Source organism: Procambarus clarkii, chromosome 59, assembly GCF_040958095.1.
Source record: "Procambarus clarkii isolate CNS0578487 chromosome 59, FALCON_Pclarkii_2.0, whole genome shotgun sequence".
Lineage (NCBI taxonomy): Eukaryota > Metazoa > Arthropoda > Malacostraca > Decapoda > Cambaridae > Procambarus > Procambarus clarkii.
Window position 1 is genome coordinate 32,831,023 of NC_091208.1, and position 22,550 is coordinate 32,853,572.

At 43.2% G+C, this 22,550-nt stretch overlaps 1 protein-coding gene across 1 annotated transcript in view; it reads left to right on the forward strand.

Annotated features, from left to right (window-relative positions):
* LOC123768304 (uncharacterized) overlaps positions 1 to 22,550 on the forward strand; it is a 379,377-nt gene that overhangs the window by 301,365 nt on the left and 55,462 nt on the right. The window contains exon 10 of the mRNA XM_069307207.1: positions 9,198 to 9,323. Within this exon, the coding sequence (XP_069163308.1) occupies positions 9,198 to 9,323 (126 nt within the window). The remainder of the gene's footprint in view (positions 1 to 9,197; positions 9,324 to 22,550) is intronic.

Here is a 22,550-nt window from a genome sequence, read left to right on the forward strand (position 1 = left end):
TACTTTTGATGACTCTGAGAATAACTTTCGGTAGCTTTGATAATAACTTTTGATGACTCTGAGAATAACTTTGATGTCTCTGAAAATAACTTTGATGTCTCTGAGAATAACTTTAGATGTCTTTGAGAATAACTTTTATGGACGAAGATGTCTGAGATTACCTTTTGGTAGCTCTGAGAATAACTTTTGATGACTCTGATGTCTCTGAGCATAACTTTGATGTCTCTGAGAATAACTTTTAGTAGCTCTGAGAATAACTTTCACGGATGAAGATGCCTGAGATTAACTTTTGAGGACATGAGTAGTATTTGACGATTTTGAGTGTGTCTTTGATTGTGTCCTTGATGTATCAAAGAGCGTCCTTTACTATTTTTCTTACTCCTTGAAGTATACTGATAGTTACAAAAGTGTAGAACGATGTTCTATTTGACTATTTTTAGTTGAGGAAAGACAAAAAAATATGATGACAGTGACTATTTTTGTGCTCCACAAAGTATAATGTAAGTTAAGAACAGCGACGAAAGATATCTTTCGTTATTTTTTCTTACTTGACAAAACATAATGGCTGTTAAGAACAGTATTGAACGAAGTTACATTTGACTATTTGTAGAGAAGTGAAAGTTTACTTTAGTTAAGAACGATGTTGGAAAGAGGCTACACTTGACTATTTTCAGTTGAGAGAAGTGGTATGTTAGTTAAGAAACGAACAGAAAACTTGATGAAAATGACTATTTCAGTTGATTGACGAATACGTTTAGTTAAAAACGATAAAAGTTTTTCTTTGTAAATTTGGTAGTGAATAAATTGTAGATTTGTTTAAGAACAGTGTTGGTAAGAAATATTATGTTGGCTACGAGAATTACTCTGACGTAGTTTTGCAAATAAAACTGGGTGACTAAATTTGTTTTGGGGGAACTGTATTCCTGTTGATAATATTTGACAAAGAACTAGTTACTGAACGGAAGAAACAATGGTACATTTTATTTTAAAAGAATATGTATGAGAAAATGAGAGAACACATAGAACATGTAAGAGAATGCGAAGAACATAGTGAACATATGGGGAACACAGAAAACATGTAAGAAAAGCTGATGAACACAGTGAACATAAGGGGAATATGAACTTAGAGAACATGAAGACATGATAAGGAACATAGGGAATACAAAGAATGAACACTGAACATGTATAGAACAAGCTAAGAACATTGAGAACATGAATATTCAGTATAAAAGTTGTTCAGAGAACATATGATGTACATGAAAAATCATGACAAAGAACACAGTGAACATACGGGGAAATGGCAGAAAACAGAGAATAAATGGAGAAAAAATATGAACTGAACATGCTGTGAATACTTGCTGAACACGGAGTGAATGCAGAAAACATGGAAAAGAATGTGAAGAACACGGTGAATATAGAGAAAATATATAAATACAGTAGGATTAATGAAGGTTTGGATAAGTTGGGAAATGGGAGAGTTGAAGGGGAGGTAAAGGATGAGAAGGTAAGGGGGAGTAGGGGGTGAGGGTGAGATGAAGGGTGAAAGGGTATTGGGGGAGGTAAAGGAAGGGAAGGTAAGGGAGGGATGGGAAAAGGTGCGATTTTTTGACCGTGTGATTATTGCTTACTTGGGTAAACAAAAGGTAATGAAGGTAAGGTGTTATATGACCGTGTAAATATTACATAGCTGAGTACAAAAAGGGTATTAAAGGCCAAGATGTTTACTTTTGATAGACTGGAGAGGGGTTTGATCTGAAATAATTTTGATAAACATTGAACTAAGGTGGAGGACATGAGCTGAAACTCGGTTAATGTCTTGATCTATTTTACTATGTTAGAAATATAGTGATCTTAAATTTCAGGGGAATTTGTCTGAAAATAAAGAACATGTACAAATGAGCTAAGGCAACGGACGTGAACTAGAGTTCGGTGATTGTTCGGAACTATTTTACTATGTCTGAAAATACCACAGTTACAAATTTCAGGGAAAATTAGTCTGTTAGTAGAGAACTTGTACAAATGAACTCAGGTGTGGGACATGAGCTAGAGCTTGATAATTATTTTATTCTTATTTACTATGTCTGAAATACAGTGGGTTTAGATTTCAGGAGAATTGATGGGTTATTAACGAAGATACGAGATAGAGCTAAGGTGAATGACAAGAGCTAGAGCTCGGTAAATGTGACATATTTACTTACTCAGTTAGAAGTATGGCAGGTTTAAATTTCAGGAATACTGATTGATTATTAACGATGATACGGGAGGGAACTAGGGAGGGGGACAAGACTGGAACTCGGTAACTAAATTGTTGTATTGTACGACGTCTGAAATACACTGGGTATAAATTTCCGGGAAATTAGTCTGTTAGTAAAGAAGTTACGGGGATAAACTAAGGCTGAGGACAGGAGCTAAAACTTGGTAATTGTTTGGATCTTATTTGCTACGTCTGAAATGTGACTGTGTAAAATTTCAGGGGGATTAGTCTGTTAGTAAAGATGTTATGAGAGGGGGTTAAAGCGGGAACAGGAGCTAGAACTCAGTAATTGTTCGGATCTTATTTAATACGTCTGAAATATGACTGTTTAAAATTAGACTAAAATTGGGATATTAGTAGCGAAAATGTGGTCTCTTGACAAATTTGGGTCTTCAATGGGACTCTGATTAATTTTGGGTAATGAAATGTACTCTGCCTAATTTTTGGTAAAAACTGGACTCTGACTAATTTTTGTCGACTACAGGACTCTGTTAATTTCCAGGGTAAAACTGGACTCTCAGGAATTTTGAACTTAAACTGGACTCTGACTAATTTTCGGTCTTAAATGTCTTGGCTAAGATGTTTGTTTTCCTTAACAAAACTTCTGTGAACATATTCTCAGAAAATGCTCTTTGAAAAACTATGCGATTTTGAAAACAGGCAAAAGGTGTCAGTAGAGTTTACCTGGAAATGATGTGTCTTAAAGGGGATTTTTTCCTGAATTTTTCTAAGATTTTCCTACTTATTTTCATCGTAAGAACTCTTAACAAACTTCTAAAATCTCTGAAATTATTTTTCTCATAAGAATTCCTTAATTCCAAATCTGTGACTGGCCAAATTTACCACAAACCCCTGACGACATATCGTCCTCTTTTGCCCAAAATCCAATGAAGCGCATACGTCGTCATCCCTACTACTACCACGCACTATACACCACATTATACACCATGCACTATACACCATTACACTACACCACGACACTATACTCCACGACACTACACACTACAACACTATACACAACGACACTATACACCATGACACTATACACCATGCACTATACACCACACACTATCCACCACGACACAATACACCACGACACTATTCACCACAACACTATATACCACTATACTATACACAACGACATTATACACCACAACACTTTTCACCACAACACTATACACCATGACAGTATACTCCACGACACTATACTCCACGACACTATACACCACGACACTATACACCACGATACTATACACCACGACACTATACACCGACACTATACTCCACGACACTTTACACCATGACACTATACACCACGACACTATTCTCCACGACACTATACTCCACGACACTATACACCATGCCATTATACACCATGACACTATACTCCACGGCACTATACTCCACGGCAATATACTCCACTATACACCTCGACACTATACACCACGACACTATACACCATGTCACTATACACCACGACACTATGCACCATGACACTATACTCCACGACACTATACTCCACGACACTATGTACTCCACGAAACTATACTCCATGACTCTATACACCACGACACTATACTCCACGACACTATATACAACGCCATTATGCACCTCGACACTATACACCACGACACTATACTCCACGACACTATACTCCACGACACTATACACCACGACACTATACACCACGACACTATACACCATGACACTATACACCACAACACTATGCTCAACGACACTATACACCACGTCACTATACTCCACGACTCTGTTCTCCACGACACTATACACCATGCCACTATACACCTCAACACTATACTTCACAACACAATACACCACGACACTATACTCCACGACACTATACACCCCGCCACTATACACCACAACACTATACTCCATGACACTATACTCCACGACACTATTCACCATGACACTATACTCCACGACACTATAATCAACGACACTATTCACCACGATGCTATACTCCAATACACTATACTCAACGACACCGTACTCCCCGACACTATACACCACGACACTATACTCCACACTATACACCACGACAATATAGACCATGACACTATACACCACGACACTATACACCACGACACTATACTCCACGACACTATGCACCACGGCACTATACTCCACGACAGAATACTCCACGACACTATACTCCACGACACTATACACCACGACACTATACTCCACGATACTATACACCACGACACTATACACCACACCCGTAAACACCACGACACTATACACCACACCAATATACACCACACCACTATACAACACGCCAACACACCGCGGGTGGTGAATGCATTAGGAAGTGATGTGATGAAGGCTGACTCCATACACAGTTTCAAATATAGATATGATATAGATATGAATCTGTACATCAGTTGATTGACGGTTGAGAGACGGGTCCCAAGAGCCTGAGCTCAACCCCCACAAGCGCAACTAGATGAGTACAGCCAAACACACACACTCACAGCCTCACGCACACAAACACACACCCATACATGATCTGATCATGAAGTAAATGATCTCCCAGAGGGCATTGACTCATTCCTCTCAATGTTTGCTGACGACGCCAAAATTATGAGAAGGATTAAGACAGAGGAGGACAGCTTGAGGCTTCAAGAAGACCTGGACAAGCTGCAGGAATGGTCGAACAAATGGTTGTTAGAGTTTAACCCAAGCAAATGCAATGTAATGAAGATAGGTGTAAGGAGCAGGGGCCAGATTCACGAAGGTACTTACGAAGGTTTTTCTTCTTAGCTACAAATGTTTTCCTTCTTAGCGCCTTCGTGGCGGCTACGTCGGTATTCAGGTAGCTACACTAGGTCGAAAAACCTTCGTAAGTTTGGTCCGGGATCTAAGTGTGGTGTCGACCACTCACACCTTTACGTAAACTGGATATAACTAAAATTTTCTCTACTACATAACACTGGGATCGATTTTAAGATTTTGGAACATGACCAAAATGTTATAGCTTGCAAATCTCGCGAAGAGGAGTCCTTCGTGTTAGTTATATATGCATTCTCTGCTTGAAACTTAAAGTAAATATGTCTTTTATGATAGTAGAATTAGTTTTATAATAGCAAGATATTATACCCATAGTTATTAAGTAAATAAACACTGGTGAACATGAAATATGAGAGAAGGTGATAAGCCCTGCCTGATGGGATCATTTACTATCACCAAATGCACCTGTTCATCTAGTAGTAAGGGTGTACCTTAGCTATACATACCCTTTTCTAATTTATTTAGTTTTGTTTTATTTTGAAATTAAATCTGGGTGAGACATAAAAAAAAGGGCGAGACATAAATCTGGGTGAGACATAAAAAAAAGGGCGAGACATAAATCTGGGTGAGACATAAAAAAAAGGGCGAGACATAAATCTGGGTGAGACATAAAAAAAAGACATGTTACCCCCCCCCCCCCCACTTTTTTTATTCCTTCTTTCAACACAATTTATACCTAATCCGATTACTATTAAGTTTTAGTCTAAGTGTTTTTTTCCCCACACCTTGCCCGAAATGCTATGAATATTACTGGCTTTAGGTATTGTATGTACTAGCTCTGTCTATAAATCCAACATTATGTTTGTAAATCAACTGTATGTACTTTTCCTGAATAAAATTTATTTATTATTATTTCTGTATTAACCAGTAAGTAAATATTAAAAGAAGGAACCAAGCTGGGAAGGCTATGTAGCAACATTGTGTGTAACAATAAACCAAATTTTTTTTTAAACAAATAATGCACCTGTATGGTACAACAAATCCTGTCAGCTGTAAAAGTATTGATACAGTTATTTAAATAAAAAATATAATGAAAGAAATATTACTGGTTTATTTTTATCCTAACTTTTTGTATATATATATATATATATATATATATATATATATATATATATATATATATATATATATATATATATATATATATATATATATATATATATATATATAAATATATACATACACACACACACACACACACACACACACACACACACACACACACACACACATACACTCACACACACACACACGCACATTTTGCACCTGCAAGATAATGTAAGATTTTAAGGGTTGACGAATGTTAATCTTCTTTTTTGATGGACTGTTCACTTGAGACAGTTAAAATAAGCACACGTCAATATATAAGACAACAAAAAGTTATAAGAATGTTTCACACCTCAGTCAAGCAACATTTACAATTTATATAAATTATTTTAGGGAATAATACATAAATTTTATATTTAAACTTGATATTAGTTTGTAGTGTAATACATGAGGAGTCAAATTATGTAAAAAGTGCAATTTTTAGCAAAATTATGAAAACTAATTTTATCTGATTATAGAATAACTAAATGTATTTTGAATGTTTTATACCACCATTAACTATCATTCACAATGTATTAATGAATTTTACAAAAAAAAACATAAATTTTATATTTAAACATGTAAAAACTATTTGTAATACATTAGGAGCAAAGTAGTTTTAGAAAAAAACATATATTATAAAAGATATATGTTTGGATTTTTGGAGTAAAAGTTTCTTAAATACTCTCCTGCACCATTCTCAAGACAAGTTATTCATACACCTAAGGGAAAATGAAAGTTTTCAAAATGTTTTGTGTTTGCTGGGTTTGCTGAAGCCCATTCAGTTCAGGTTTGTTTTCCGAAGCTCTTTCTTGTTCATTTGCAGCTGTCTCATTCTTTTCTGGCAAGGAATGAGTCTACTGGTTTCCGGAGGGATCCTTAGGTGGCTGTTGATTGGTTGGTCAGGCCGAGGGTGCATCATGTGTTGTGTCTGGTCGTGGCCCACCGCCGTTATTTGTGTGCTGCGGCTTCTGTGTCTGGGGACACACTTTGGGTTGATCCGGTTTCTCTTCATCCCTGTTCACGGGTATGGGTCTCTCAGGTCATTCACAGGGTTTTTACGTCTAGACGGCAGCGATCTATCCCCATGCCCTTGACGTTAGTAAGTTTGCTGCTTTTGCTGCTGTCTTTGGTAACATGCCCTGGGCTGACATTGAGGTACAGGGTTTTTGGCGGTTGAACAGGGTCCTGGCTGCACGCTACCCCGTTAACATTCCTGGGCCTAGTAGGGCGTGTGTCGCTTGGGTCGACGGCTGCAGCCTTTCTCGACTTCGAGTTGAGGTGTGGAGCACCGACTGCCTCCTGGGGTTAGTCCCCTTCTTTATTTTGTGTTTGGTGAATTAGTTCCGGGGAGCCATAGGGGCTCCCACCCCCTCACCCCCCACCAGAAAACAAGCGTTGAATGTAAGGAAATGCCATTTTCTGGGTAAGTCCCGTAGGCTCCCCAGCAACCCTCCCTCCCTACGGTCGGCGATTTTTTCGAGTATTTTGATATCCAAACTCGGAACTGCAGGTTGGATCGGTGGTGCAGGGGTGTGGGGCTCCCCCTTCCCCCTCCCGGGTCGGGAGGTGCTGGGCAGACATGCGGCACGGCTCGTGTGACGTCATGCTCATTTGCCAATTGGGAAGTTCTATCCACTCGTTTGTCTATTTTTGTTGCTTTTAACCATGATAGGGGATTGTTTTGTGGCGCTTACCTTTCTGGGTGCCTGTCCCGGTCGATGGCAGATATAGAATGCTCCAAAATCACATGTGCATTCTATAGGCTATTGCTCCCCATGCCTTTCTGAGGGGGTCAGGTTCTGCCTCATGGTCCCCTGTTGGCCTGGAACTCCATCCAAATCGCCTGATGCCACAGTTAGGGATGTCCATATCAGCCTGGATAGCTCCTGGGAGCCTCCGGGACTCACCCAGGAAATGGCGTTTCATTACATTCAACGCTGTTTTTTTGAAAAACTGTTTTTCTGGGGGAGGGAGCCCCTTCGGCTTCCCGGAGCTATTCAGGCTGATATGTATAACATTAGACTTTGGCATCAGTCAGTGTGAATGCAGTTCTAGGCCTACCAGGGACCACAAGCCAGAACCTGGCCCCCCTTAGAGAGGCACGAGGTGCAATTGCCTATAGAAATGCACATGGGATTTTGAGCATTCTATATCTGCCATCGACTGGGACAGCCACCTAGAAAGGTAAGTGCTCCAAAAAACAAACATATATTCTAGGTAAAACGACTAAAATAGACAAACGAGTGGACAGAACTCCCCAAATGAAGATGAGCAAACGAGCATGACATCACAAGAGCCATGCCGCATGTCTGCGCTGCTCCCCCTCCCGCAGGGGGAAAGGGGGAGCCCCCAGAACCCCACGCTGGTGATCCACAGCAAATGTGAGGTTGCATGGTCGTGTGGCTCCAGATTCTCTGTGTTGTGCTGTGCCTTGGGTCTAGTACTGCTCTTACGGTGGGGTGCGAGCCGGATGTGATATTCACAGGTACTCGGGGCTGCATGTGCTTAGGGGTCCCTTCCCTGAGTGTCCTGTATGTACCGCCCTTGGGGCTTGGGGTTCTCTTCCACAAGCCACCTTGGGTCCACCTATGTTGGTCTTTTGCTGCTCGGTGATTGACAGTCCGGAGTGTTTTGAGGGGGTTTCCTTCCTTGTTTACCTTGGGATAAGGGGTAGTTTTTGCACTGGTAGGGGCGCATGGTACTGCGCACCTAGTTTCACCTATAACAACGGCCGGCTCTGTTCCACCTGGCTACGTTGTCCTCTTGCAGGGTTTTTCTTTTCAGTTTTGTTGTCATTCATTTTGATGTACTGTACAGTGCACATAATTCAATGATAGTTAAATAATAATAGTAAGTATTATTATTCCTGTATTATTTTTATCATGTAAATGCACAATGTACTTTATATTTTGTTGATTGTAAATGGTCAAACATTTGTCAATACATTTTTAAAATGAACAACTGATTTACTTTACATTTTGGCAAAGTTTTTCCTAAAATAAGACATTTGACGAGATGAAATTTTCTAATTAATTTTCAGGATGCTAATGAGTTGATGGTGAAAGGATCACTTGTTCCCAGCCGCTTTTTGACAGCCATTGACCTTCTCTACCCAGATTATTTGGAAGCTGCTAGTCGTGCCCTGTGGATGGAAGTCTGGAACAAGGTAAGATAAATATTAATTAACTTTAGCTGATGTGAAAGACCAGTGCAATGTAAGGTAACTTATCTTGATGTATACACTATACTAAGTTTAATGATATAAAATTAAACTTTTAATATCATTAAAAGTTAATGATATTAAACTTTTCATTCTTTTCATTTCATTTCATTTCATTCTTAAACTTTTCATTCAAAAGTCTACCCAAGGCAGCCAAGGTCTCTTCACAAGTCTGCTGAAGAAGCCGTGAGTCACCCCTGGACGAACTCTGTTGAGAGTATTAGCCTGCCTGTGACGTGGCAGTATCAGGAATCGCCTTATCCGGGGCTGGCTGGTGGAAGAGACTAGCCACTGTGGTGCTTAGTGAGGAGAGTGATCAGCAGGTCACACGAGGCTCCTGCCTAGGGCTCGCAACCCTAGTATCGGTCATGGAGTGGCCTACACAGTGGAGCTGATCGGTACCTGCCAGCTACAGGCTGGATTGTGGTTGAAGGCCTCCACGATGGAGCACCCAGTGGGACTGTGATTTGGCTGGCCTGTGGCCAGGGTAGATTCGCCAAGAGAATCATAGAGGATTCATCGTGGGCCACAGAAGAAGGAACGAGGGCTACCCAAAGTGCGCACCGTGGAGCATCCAGTGTCTTCGGAGGAAGACAACTCTGTACATTATAGTGTAGTTATAACCCCCGCGTGTAACTGATATTTATTTATTCGTGGTGATGGAGAATATATATATATATATATAAATTGGAACATTTGTATCCCTCCCCCTTTAATTTAACTTGCGTTACGGAACACACCCCTTGAAAGCCTCTACTAACTTGGGGCCGGATACCCAAACTCTAATAACATCAGAGAAGAACCCGGTTGCATCTCAGTAGGGCCGTAACATAATTGCTATGTTATGTTACATGACGTCATCATGTTGCCACCCCGGAGTCGGCGCAAACCCCCCCCCCCTCCTTCCCCGGGAGGGGGAAGGGGGGAGCGCCAGACCCTCGCGCCGGCGACCCATCCTTCAGTTCTTGGCTGATATGATTCTGGGAATGTCTTGTGCCTGTGGCTCTGGAATTTTTGTCTCGGTTTTGTGTTTAGTGACGTGGGCCTTCTCTCCAGGTGGTGTGAGAGCCAGGAGTAATATTACACGATACCCACACTGCATGCGCCTAGGGCTATCTTCTCTAGGTGCCCAGTAAGTACTGCCCTTGGAAGCTTAAGGCCACCTTCCACAAATTCACCTTGGGATCTGCCTCCGCTGTGCCTTTTACTGCTCGATACTTGGCCGATCTTGGGATCTGCTGGGGTTTTCTTGCCCTTGTGTTTCCCTGGGTATGGGGTAGTTTTTGTCACTGGTAGGGGGTGCGGGATTCTGCACAGCTAGTTTTCGCCACTTATAGTGGCCGGCTCTGTTCCGCCTTGAGTGCATTGTCCTCTTGCGGGGTTTTTCTTTTGATTTGTGTTTTTTGCCTAGTGGGAAGGGGAGTCTGCCTTCGTGGTTCCCGTTAGCTGTTGTGGTGTGTGTGTGAGCTCAACCCCCACAAGTAAGATTATTGTGCTTGTGGGGGTTGAGCTCTGGCTCTTTGGTCCCTCCTCTCAACTGTCAATCAACTGATATACAGATTCCTGAGCCTACTGGACTCTATCATATCTACATTTGAAACTGTGCATGGTGGCAGCCTCTACCACATCACTGCCTAATGCATTCCATCTGTTAACTACTGACACTGAAAAATTTCTTTCTAACGTCCCTGTGGCTAATTTGGGTACTCAGTTTTCACCTGTGTCCCCTTGTTTGCGCACCATCCATGTTAAACAATTTATCTTTGTCTACCCTGTCAATTCCTCTGAGAAATTTGTAGGTAGTGATCATGTCTCCCCTTACTTTTCTGTCTTCCAGTGTCGTGAGGTGCATTTCCCACAACCTTTCTTCATAACTCATGCCTCTTAGTTCTGGAACTAGCCTAGTGGCATATCTCTGAACTTTTTCAAGCTTTGCCTTGTGCTTGACAAGGTACGGGCTCCATGCTGGGGACCGCATACTCTGGGATTGGTCTTACATATGTGGTATACAAGGTTCTGAATGATTCCTTGCATAGGTTTCTGAAGACAGTTCTGATGTTAGCCAGTCTCGCATACACCGCAGTAGTTATTCTTTTGATGTGGGGCTTCAGGAGACAGGTTTGATGTGATATCAACTCCTAGATCTTTCTCTCTGTCCATTTCATGAAGAACTTCATCTCCCATTCTGTATCCTGTGTCTGGCTTCCTGTTTCCACTGCCTATTTTCATTGCCTTACATTTACTTGGGTTGAACTTTAGTAGCCATTTGTTGGACTATTCATTCAGTCTGTCTAGGTCATCTTGTAGCCTCATACTATCTTCTTCCATCTTAATCCTCCTCCTATATATGTGATATATATATATACATATACATATATATATATATATTATATATATTATATATATTATATATATATATATATATATATATATATATATATATATATATATATATATATATATATATATATATATATATATATATAACTGAAAACTCACACCCCAGAAGTGACTCGAACCCATACTCCCAGGAGCAACGTAACTGGTATGCACAAGACGCCTTAATCCACTTGACCATCACAACCGGACAAAATGAGGTGATAGCCGAAGCTATCTTTCTTTCGAGTCACGAGTCTTTCTTTCTCGAACTTTCGGGTTTGAGTCACTTCTGGGGTGTGAGTTTTCAGTTGCATATTGTCCTGGGGACCATTCAGGCTTGTTCGCATTTGTGTTCCTCACGTGTGCCCCAAAGAATGAGGTGATTTGGTAAAATGCTATGCCCAAGATTACCATCCGAGTGCCGGCGGTGGGGTGGTTCAAATAGCTTCGGCTATCACCTCATTTTGTCCGGTCGTGATGGTCAAGTGGATTAAGGTGTCTTGTACATACCAGTTGCGTTGCTCCTGGGAGTATGGGTTCGAGTCACTTCTGGGGTGTGAGTTTTCAGTTGCATATTGTCCTGGGGACCATTCAGGCTTGTTCGCATTTGTGTTCCTCACGTGTGCCCCAAAGAATGAGGTGATTTGGTAAAATGCTATGCCCAAGATTACCATCCGAGTGCCGGCTGTGGGGTGGTTCAAATAGCTTCGGCTATCACCTCATTTTGTCCGGTCGTGATGGTCAAGTGGATTAAGGCGTCTTGTACATACCAGTTGCGTTGCTCCTGGGAGTATGGGTTCGAGTCACTTCTGGGGTGTGAGTTTTCAGTAGCATATTGTCCTGGGGACCATTCAGGCTTGTTTGCATTTGTGTTCCTCACGTGTGCCCCAAAGAATGAGGTGATTTGGTAAAATGCTATGCCCAAGATTACCATCTGAGTGCCGGCGGTGGGGTGGTTCAAATAGCTTCGGCTATCACCTCATTTTGTCCGGTCGTGATGGTCAAGTGGATTAAGGCGTCTTGTACATACCAGTTGCGTTGCTCCTGGGAGTATGGGTTCGAGTCACTTCTGGGGTGTGAGTTTTCAGTTGCATATTGTCCTGGGGACCATTCAGGCTTGTTCGCATTTGTGTTCCTCACGTGTGCCCCAAAGAATGAGGTGATTTGGTAAAATGCTATGCCCAAGATTACCATCCGAGTGCCGACGGTGGGGTGCTTCAAATAGCTTCGGCTATCACCTCATTTTGTCCGGTCGTGATGGTCAAGTGGATTAAGGCGTCTTGTACATACCAGTTGCGTTGCTCCTGGGAGTATGGGTTCGAGTCACTTCTGGGGTGTGAGTTTTCAGTTGCATATTGTCCTGGGGACCATTCAGGCTTGTTTGCATTTGTGTTCCTCACGTGTGCCCCAAAGAATGAGGTGATTTGGTAAAATGCTATGCCCAAGATTACCATCCGAGTGCCGGCGGTGGGGTGGTTCAAATAGCTTCGGCTATCACCTCATTTTGTCCGGTCGTGATGGTCAAGTGGATTAAGGCGTCTTGTACATACCAGTTGCGTTGCTCCTGGGAGTATGGGTTCGAGTCACTTCTGGGGTGTGAGTTTTCAGTTGCATATTGTCCTGGGGACCATTCAGGCTTGTTCGCATTTGTGTTCCTCACGTGTGCCCCAAAGAATGAGGTGATTTAGTAAAATGCTATGCCCAAGATTACCATCCGAGTGCCGGCGGTGGGGTTATCTTGAGGTTATCTTGAGATGATTTCGGGGCATTTTAGTGTCCTCGCGGCCCGGTCCTCGACCAGGCCTCCACCCCCAGGAAGCAGCCCGTGACAGCTGACTAACTCCCAGGTACCTATTTACTGCTAGGTAACAGTGGTTCAAATAGCTTCGGCTATCACCTCATTTTGTCCGGTCGTGATGGTCAAGTGGATTAAGGCGTCTTGTACATACCAGTTGCGTTGCTCCTGGGAGTATGGGTTCGAGTCACTTCTGGGGTGTGAGTTTTCAGTTGCATATTGTCCTGGGGACCATTCAGGCTTGTTCGCATATATATATATATATATATATATATATATATATATATATATATATATATATATATATAGTAAATAGTAGGCATCCTTCAGTCTCGGGAGACTATGGAGTTGCGCCCTAGTTGTCAATCCTGGTGCTTCGTCTGGTGTGACTGATGAGGCCAATCCGAGAGTGGCAGTCCTTCCCACACCGAGCACAAACGAAGTCCGATTCTGGTCTGTCTTCCTGGCTACCGGCTTTCCTTCTCTGTCTCTTTGCCTCTGATTCCTTGGCAAGTGACTCCTCGAACTTGGAGAGACCTCTTTGAACAGACTGCCTCCAGGCTGAACGGTCTGCAGCCAGTGTCTCCCATATAGCTAGTTCGACGTCCATGGCTTTCAGGTCCCTCTTGCATACGTCTTTGTACCGTAACTGGGGCTTGCCTGTTGGACGCTTTCCCTGCATCAGCTCTCCGTACAGGAGATCCTTGGGGATCTTGCCGTCGCCCATTCGCACAACGTGCCCGAGCCAGCTCATTCGTCTCTGTTTCAGCATTGTGTACATGCTGGTTATTCTTGCTCTCCCCAAGACGTTGTTGTTTGTCACCTTGTCCTGCCAGGTGATGTCCAAGATGTGTCGAAGGCAGCGCATGTGGTAGGCATTCAGCTGTCTTTCCTGACGGGCGCGGAGTGTCCAAGACTCACTGCCATAAAGGAGAGTGCTCAGGACACAGGCTCTGTAAACCTGAATCTTAGTATACTCAGTTAGCCTATTGTTGGTCCACACTCTCTTTGTCAGTCTGGACATGGTAGTAGATGCCTTACCAATGCGTTTGTTTAGCTCTGTATCAAGAGAGAGGGAGTCAGAGATTGTGGAGCCCAGGTACACGAAGTCGTGAACGACTTCCAGTTTGGAATCAGAGATGCCGATGTCAGGTGGGGAGTCCACTCCTTGTCCCAAGACTTGTGTTTTCTTTAGGCCTCGCTGAAGCGGGTTATGAGCCGTTGGAGGTCTTCAGCTGAGTGGGCAGTGACTGCCGCGTCGTCGGCAAAAAGGAAGTCGCGCAGACACCTCAGCCGAACCTTCGTCTTGGCTCTCAGCCTGGCGAGGTTAAAGAGCTTTCCATCCAGTCAGTACGCAGCCCTGCTTTACTCCACTTTGGATGTCAAAGGCGTCTGATGTTAGGCCATCAAAGACCAAGGTGCCCCCTCATGTTCTCATGGAAAGATCTGATGATGCTGAGGAGCCTGGGTGCGCATCCGATCTTGGGGAGGATCTTGAACAGGCCATCCCTACTGACGAGGTAGAAGGCCTTCGTCAGATCTATGAAGGCTACGAAGAGTGGCTGCTTCTGTTCCCTGCATTTCTCCTGCAGTTGTCTGAGGGAAAAGACCATGTCGATGGTGGACCTGCCAGCTCTGAATCCGCATTGTGATTCTGGATAGACTCTGTCTGCAAGTACTTGGAGCCTCTTCAATGCGACTCGAGCAAACAGCTTTCCGACAATACTGAGGAGGGAGATTCCACGGTAGTTGTTGCAGTCGCCCCTGTCACCTTTATTCTTATACAGTGTGACGATGTTGGCATCCCTCATGTCCTGTGGCACCTCTCCTTCCCAGCAGAGGCAGAGAATTTCATGCAGCTCCATGAGCAGGCTACCTCTGCAGCACTTCAAGGTCTCAGCAGGAATGCCATCTTTGCCTGGAGCTTTACCAGAAGCAAGGGAGTCTAGGGCAACGCTGAGTTCTTCCAGGGTCGGTTCACTGTCGAGCTCCATTAACACAGGCAGACACTCAATGGCGCTCAGGGCATCTTCGGTGACCACATTGTCCCTGGCGTATAGCTCAGAGTAGTGCTCGACCCAGCGCTTCAGCTGCAGTGTCTGGTCCTGAATCACCTCGCCAGTGGCAGATTTCAGAGGAGCGGTCTTCCTCTGGATTGGGCCGAGGGCCAGCTTGATGCCGTCCTACATTCCCCTTACATTGCCTGTATCCGCTGCAGTCTGTATCTGGGAGCAGAGTTGGAGCCAATAGTTGTTGGCACAACGCCTGGCATTCTGCTGCACTTTGCAGCAGACGGCCCGAAGGATCTGTAAGTTGCGCTGACTTGGGCAGGCTTTGTAGGCTGCCAATGCGTCTCTCTTCTCTTCGATGACAGGTGCCATCTCTTCCGAGTGAGCCTCGAACCAGTCTGCCGACTTGCTGGTCGTCTTGCCAAAGGTGGAAATGGCAGCGTTGAACACAGCGTCTCTGAAGTGCTCCCATCTTTTACAGGCAGTGACCCCAGCTGGGCCAGGGATAGCTTCCTCGAGCACGCGTGCAAAATCTTCCATCCACCTTGTCCTGGTTGCGGGTCTTGGTGGTGTCGATGCGAGGTCTGCCCGCCTTTTTCGAGTGATGAATCTTCTTTGGTTGCATCTTGACCCTGCTAATACCAGGGAGTGGTCGGTGTCACAGACAGCACTCTGGTAGCTACGCGGAATCTTGACGCTGGGTAGACTTGCACGCCTGGTAAGAATCAGGTCAAGCTGGTGTCAGTGCTTGGATCTGGGGTGTCTCCAAGATACTCGGTGTTGAGGCTTTGTGCCGAAGAACGTGTTGGTGACACAAAGACCATGAAGGCAGCAGAGTTCTAGCAGACGTTGCCCGTTCTCATTCATCCTCCCTATGCCGAATTGACCCAGGCAAGTGGGCCAAATGTTGTGCTCGGCACCCACTCTGGCGTTAAAGTCGCCGAGGATGAACAGTGGCTCCTTTACAGGGATTCTCGCTATGACTCTGTTGAGGTCATCGTAGAATTTTTCCTTTGTCTCTGTTGGAGAAGTCAGGGTTGGTGCATATGCATTAATTACATTGACTGGTCCTGTTTGGGAGTGCAGTTGCAGAGACAGAATTCGTTCGGTTTCCCCCATCGGTGGCATAATGTGTCCCAACAGTGCATTCCTGACGGCAAATCCCACACCATGTTCTCTGGTCTCATCTGGAGGTTTTCCTTGCCAGAAGAAAGAGAAGGTCCTCTCTCTCACAGATCCTGATCCTGGGAGCCTGGTCTCTTGGAGAGCAACAATATCCATCTGCAGCTTGCTCAGCTCCCTATCGATGATTGCTGTTTTTCGGGCGTCATTGATTTCTTACAGGTCGTCAGAGAAACCTGGTGTCAGTGTCCTGACATTCCATGTGCCCAGCTTTAGGGCAGTTGATATTTTCTTGTTTGGCTTGGTATTGCTTGGTGCAAAGTTGTCAGGCCGCTTGTCGGTTTTCACCCTAAACCCCACGCACCCAGTGAGGCTAACGGACCGTGGCGAGGCAACACCTTATTGGCTGGGGTTTGCCCAGCTTGAGGCGGGCGGTAGCTGCCCAGTGGGGCGCGATGACCCCTCCCACCGTCGGAAGCAACCCCTTGCGTCACACTCTTCGCCAATCGAGCAGAAGACTTAAAACCGGTAGACTGTCGCTTCCCGTGTTGGTTCGACGCTGTGAGGCGAAGCTGGAGTGTCCTCTCCAGGGCGCAAAGCCTGGGTAGGTAGATATGGAGGAGAAGCTGTTACCCATGCAGCAGGTCCCCCCTCTCCACGTTGCTGAAATTATCCAATAGAAAGGCAAATGCCAATACACATGGTTCCAGCAACGTCGCAGGAACTGCCAGAACGAGGTCGACGTCAACAACGAACTGCCTTAGGGGCTCCAACTCCGGATTTTTCCTCGAGGTTGACTCCTGAAGCCTTTCCCAAAAAGGGGGTATGGCCGCAAGGCAGCGGAGGTTTAAAATCAGGGTTTTCCTTCCCCTAGATGGGCTGCCTTCCCAGGCTATCGAGTCCCATCTACCCGGAGCAGCTGGTTTTAAGGCGCCAGAGGCACGCCCTCGCCCCTTCTCCTGTCGGTAAAAGCAGTTCCGCCGGACTTAGACTAAGCCACCCGTGCAGGCCAGGAGTTGGACTTGGTTGTCAGAGGCTATTTGAGACGCTTGCCATATAGGAGCATTTTATAGGTCATGGGAGCTCGTCCCCCATTACCACCCCCTGGCTATGACAACCCCTTGGAACCATATATATATATATATATATATATATATATATATATATATATATATATATATATATATATATATATATATGTCGTACCTAATAGCCAGAACGCACTTCTCAGCCTACTATTCAAGGCCTGATTTGCCTAATAAGCCAAGTTTTCATGAATTAATGTTTTTTCGTCTACCTAACCTACCTAACCTAACCTAACCTAGCTTTTTTTGGCTACCTAACCTAACTTTACCTATAAATATAGGTTAGGTTAGGTTAGGTAGGGTTGGTTAGGTTCGGTCATATATCTACATTAATTTTAACTCTAATAAAAAAAAATTGACCTCATACATAGAGAAAAGGGTTGCTTTATCATTTCATAAGAAAAAAATTATAGTAAATATATTAATTCAGGAAAACTTGACTTATTAGGCAAATCGGGCCTTGAATAGTAGGCTGAGAAGTGAGTTCTGGCTACTAGGTACGACATATATATATATATATATATATATATATATATATATATATATATATATGTCGTACCTAGTAGCCAGAACTCACTTTTTGGCCTACTATTCAAGGCCCGATTTGCCTAATAAGCCAAGTTTTCCTGAATTAATATATTTTCTCTAATTTTTTTCTTATGAAATGATAAAGCTACCCATTTCGTTATGTATGAGGTCAATTTTTTTTATTGGAGTTAAAATTAACGTAGATATATGACCGAACCTAACCAACCCTACCTAACCTAACCTAACCTATCTTTATAGGTTAGGTTAGGTTAGGTTGCCGAAAAAGTTAGGTTAGGTTAGGTTAGGTAGGTTAGGTAGTCGAAAAACAATTAATTCATGAAAACTTGGCTTACTAGGCAAATTTGGCCTTGCATAGTAGGCTGAGAAGTGAGTTCTGGCTACTAGGTACGACATATATATATATATATATATATATATATATATATATATATATATATATATATATATATATATATATATATATATATATATATATATATATATATATATATATTAAATATAACCGAAAAATTAAGATTAATAATTCTAACACGAATTTTCTCAATCTTTCGTACATTTCGCTTCACTGTTGGAGGTAAATCAAAAATCAATTCTCCAAAATTCATTTTTATTTCTAGTCTGACGCGACACGAGCGCGTTTCGTAAAACTTATTACATTTTCAAAGACTTTAGTTCACAAATACACAACTGAATAGAACTTACGCATCTCCGATTATATATCTACATTTGAGTGAGGTGGAAGGGGTGATGTGGCATTAACACAAGACAGAACAAGATATGGTAATAATAGGGTATTAATTTCATCAACACAAGACAGAACAAGAGTATTAATAGGGTATTAATTTCATCAACACAAGACAGAACACGAAACAATGGATATTGAATAGAAGTGTTTGTAGAAAGCCTATTGGTCCATATTTCTTGATGCTTCTATATTGGAGCGGAGTCTTGAGGTGGGTAGAATATAGTTGTGCAATAATTGGCTGTTGATTGCTGGTGTTGACTTCTTGATGTGTAGTGCCTCGCAAACGTTAAGCCGCCTGCTATCGCTGTATCTATCGATGATTTCTGTGTTGTTTACTAGGATTTCTCTGGCGATGGTTTGGTTGTGGGAAGAGATTATATGTTCCTTAATGGAGCCCTGTTGCTTATGCATCGCTAAACGCCTAGAAAGAGATGTTGTTGTCTTGCCTATATACTGGGTTTTTTGGAGCTTACAGTCCCCAAGAGGGCATTTGAAGGCATAGACGACGTTAGTCTCTTTTAAAGCGTTCTGTTTTGTGTCTGGAGAGTTTCACATGAGTAGGCTGGCCGTTTTGGTAGGCTGGCAAAGAGAGTGTGGACCAACAATAGGCTAACTGAGTATACTAAGATTCAGGTTTACAGAGCCTGTGTCCTGAGCACTCTCCTTTATGGCAGTGAGTCTTGGACACTCCGCGCCCGTCAGGAAAGACAGCTGAATGCCTACCACATGCGCTGCCTTCGACACATCTTGGACATCACCTGGCAGGACAAGGTGACAAACAACAACGTCTTGGGGAGAGCAAGAATAACCAGCATGTACACAATGCTGAAACAGAGACGAATGAGCTGGCTCGGGCACGTTGTGCGAATGGGCGACGGCAGGATCCCCAAGGATCTCCTGTACGGAGAGCTGATGCAGGCAAAGCGTCCAACAGGCAAGCCCCAGTTACGGTACAAAGACGTATGCAAGAGGGACCTGAAAGCCATGGACGTCGAACTAGCTATATGGGAGACAAAGGCTGCAGACCGTTCAGCCTGGAGGCAGTCTGTTCAAAGAGGTCTCTCCAAGTTCGAGGAGTCACTTGCCAAGGAATCAGAGGCAAAGAGACAGAGAAGGAAAACCGGTAGCCAGGAAGACAGACCAGAATCGGACTTCGTTTGTGCTCGGTGTGGGAAGGACTGCCACTCTCGGATTGGCCTCATCAGTCACACCAGACGCTGCACCAGGATTGACAACTAGGGCGCAACTCCATAGTCTCTCGAGACTGAAGGATGCCTACTATTTACTATATATATATATGTCGTACCTAGTAGCCAGAACTCACTTCTCAGCCTACTATTCAAGGCCCGATTTGCCTAATAAGCCAAGTTTTCCTGAATTAATATATTTACTATAATTTTTTTCTTATGAAATGATAAAGCAACCCTTTTCTCTATGTATGAGGTCAATTTTTTTTTATTGGAGTTAAAATTAACGTAGATATATGACCGAACCTAACCAACCCTACCTAACCTAACCTAACCTATATTTATTGGTAAGGTTAGGTTAGGTAGCCAAAAAAAGCTAGGTTAGGTTAGGTTAGGTAGGTTAGGTAGACGAAAAAACATTAATTCATGAAAACTTGGCTTATTAGGTAAATCGGGCCTTGATTAGTTGGCTGAGAAGTACGTTCTGGCTATTAGGTACGACATATATATATATATATATATATATATATATATATATATATATATATATATATATATATATATATATATATATGCGAACAAGCCTGAATGGTCCCCAGGACAATATGCAACTGAAAACTCACACCCCAGAAGTGACTCGAACCCATACTCCCAGGAGCAACGCAACTGGTATGTACAAGACGCCTTAATCCACTTGACCATCACGACCGGACAAAATGAGGTGATAGCCGAAGCTATTTGAACCACCCCACCGCCGGCACTCGGATGGTAATCTTGGGCATAGCATTTTACTAAATCACCTCATTCTTTGGGGCACACGTGAGGAACACAAATGCGAACAAGCCTGAATGGTCCCCAGGACAATATGCAACTGAAAACTCACACCCCAGAAGTGACTCGAACCCATACTCCCAGGAGCAACGCAACTGGTATGTACAAGACGCCTTAATCCACTTGACCATCACGACCGGACAAAATGAGGTGATAGCCGAAGCTATTTGAACCACCCCACCGCCGGCACTCGGATGGTAATCTTGGGCATAGCATTTTACCAAATCACCTCATTCTTTGGGGCACACGTGAGGAACACAAATGCAAACAAGCCTGAATGGTCCCCAGGACAATATGCAACTGAAAACTCACACCCCAGAAGTGACTCAAACCCATACTCCCAGGAGCAACGCAACTGGTAAGTACAAGATGCCTTAATCCACTTGACCATCACGACCGGACAAAATGAGGTGATAGCCGAAGCTATTTGAACCACCCCACCGCCGGCACTCAGATGGTAATCTTGGGCATAGCATTTTACCAAATCACCTCATTCTTTGGGGCACACGTGAGGAACACAAATGCGAACAAGCCTGAATGGTCCCCAGGACAATATGCAACTGAAAACTCACACCCCAGAAGTGACTCGAACCCATACTCCCAGGAGCAACGCAACTGGTATGTACAAGACGCCTTAATCCACTTGACCATCACGACCGGACAAAATGAGGTGATAGCCGAAGCTATTTGAACCACCCCACCGCCGGCACTCAGATGGTAATCTTGGGCATAGCATTTTACCAAATCACCTCATTCTTTGGGGCACACGTGAGGAACACAAATGCGAACAAGCCTGAATGGTCCCCAGGACAATATGCAACTGAAAACTCGCACCCCAGAAGTGACTCGAACCCGAAAGTTCGAAAAAGAAAGACTCGTGACTCGAAAGAAAGATAGCTTCGGCTATCACCTCATTTTGTCCGGTCGTGATGATCAAGTGGATTAAGGCGTCTTGTGCATACCAGTTACGTTGCTCCTGGGAGTATGGGTTCGAGTCACTTCTGGGGTGTGAGTTTTCAGTTATACATATATATATATATATATATATATATATATATATATATATATATATATATATATATATATATATATATATATATATATATATATAATATATATAATATATATAATATATATATATGTATATGTATATATATATATCACATATATAGGAGGAGGATTAAGATGGAAGAAGATAGTATGAGGCTACAAGATGACTTAGACAGACTGAATGAATAGTCCAACAAATGGCTACTAAAGTTCAACCCAAGTAAATGTAAGGCAATGAAAATAGGCAGTGGAAACAGGAAGCCAGACACAGGATACAGAATGGGAGATGAAGTCCTTCATGAAATGGACAGAGAGAAAGATCTAGGAGTTGATATCACATCAAACCTGTCTCCTGAAGCCCCACATCAAAAGAATAACTACTGCGGTGTATGCGAGACTGGCTAACATCAGAACTGTCTTC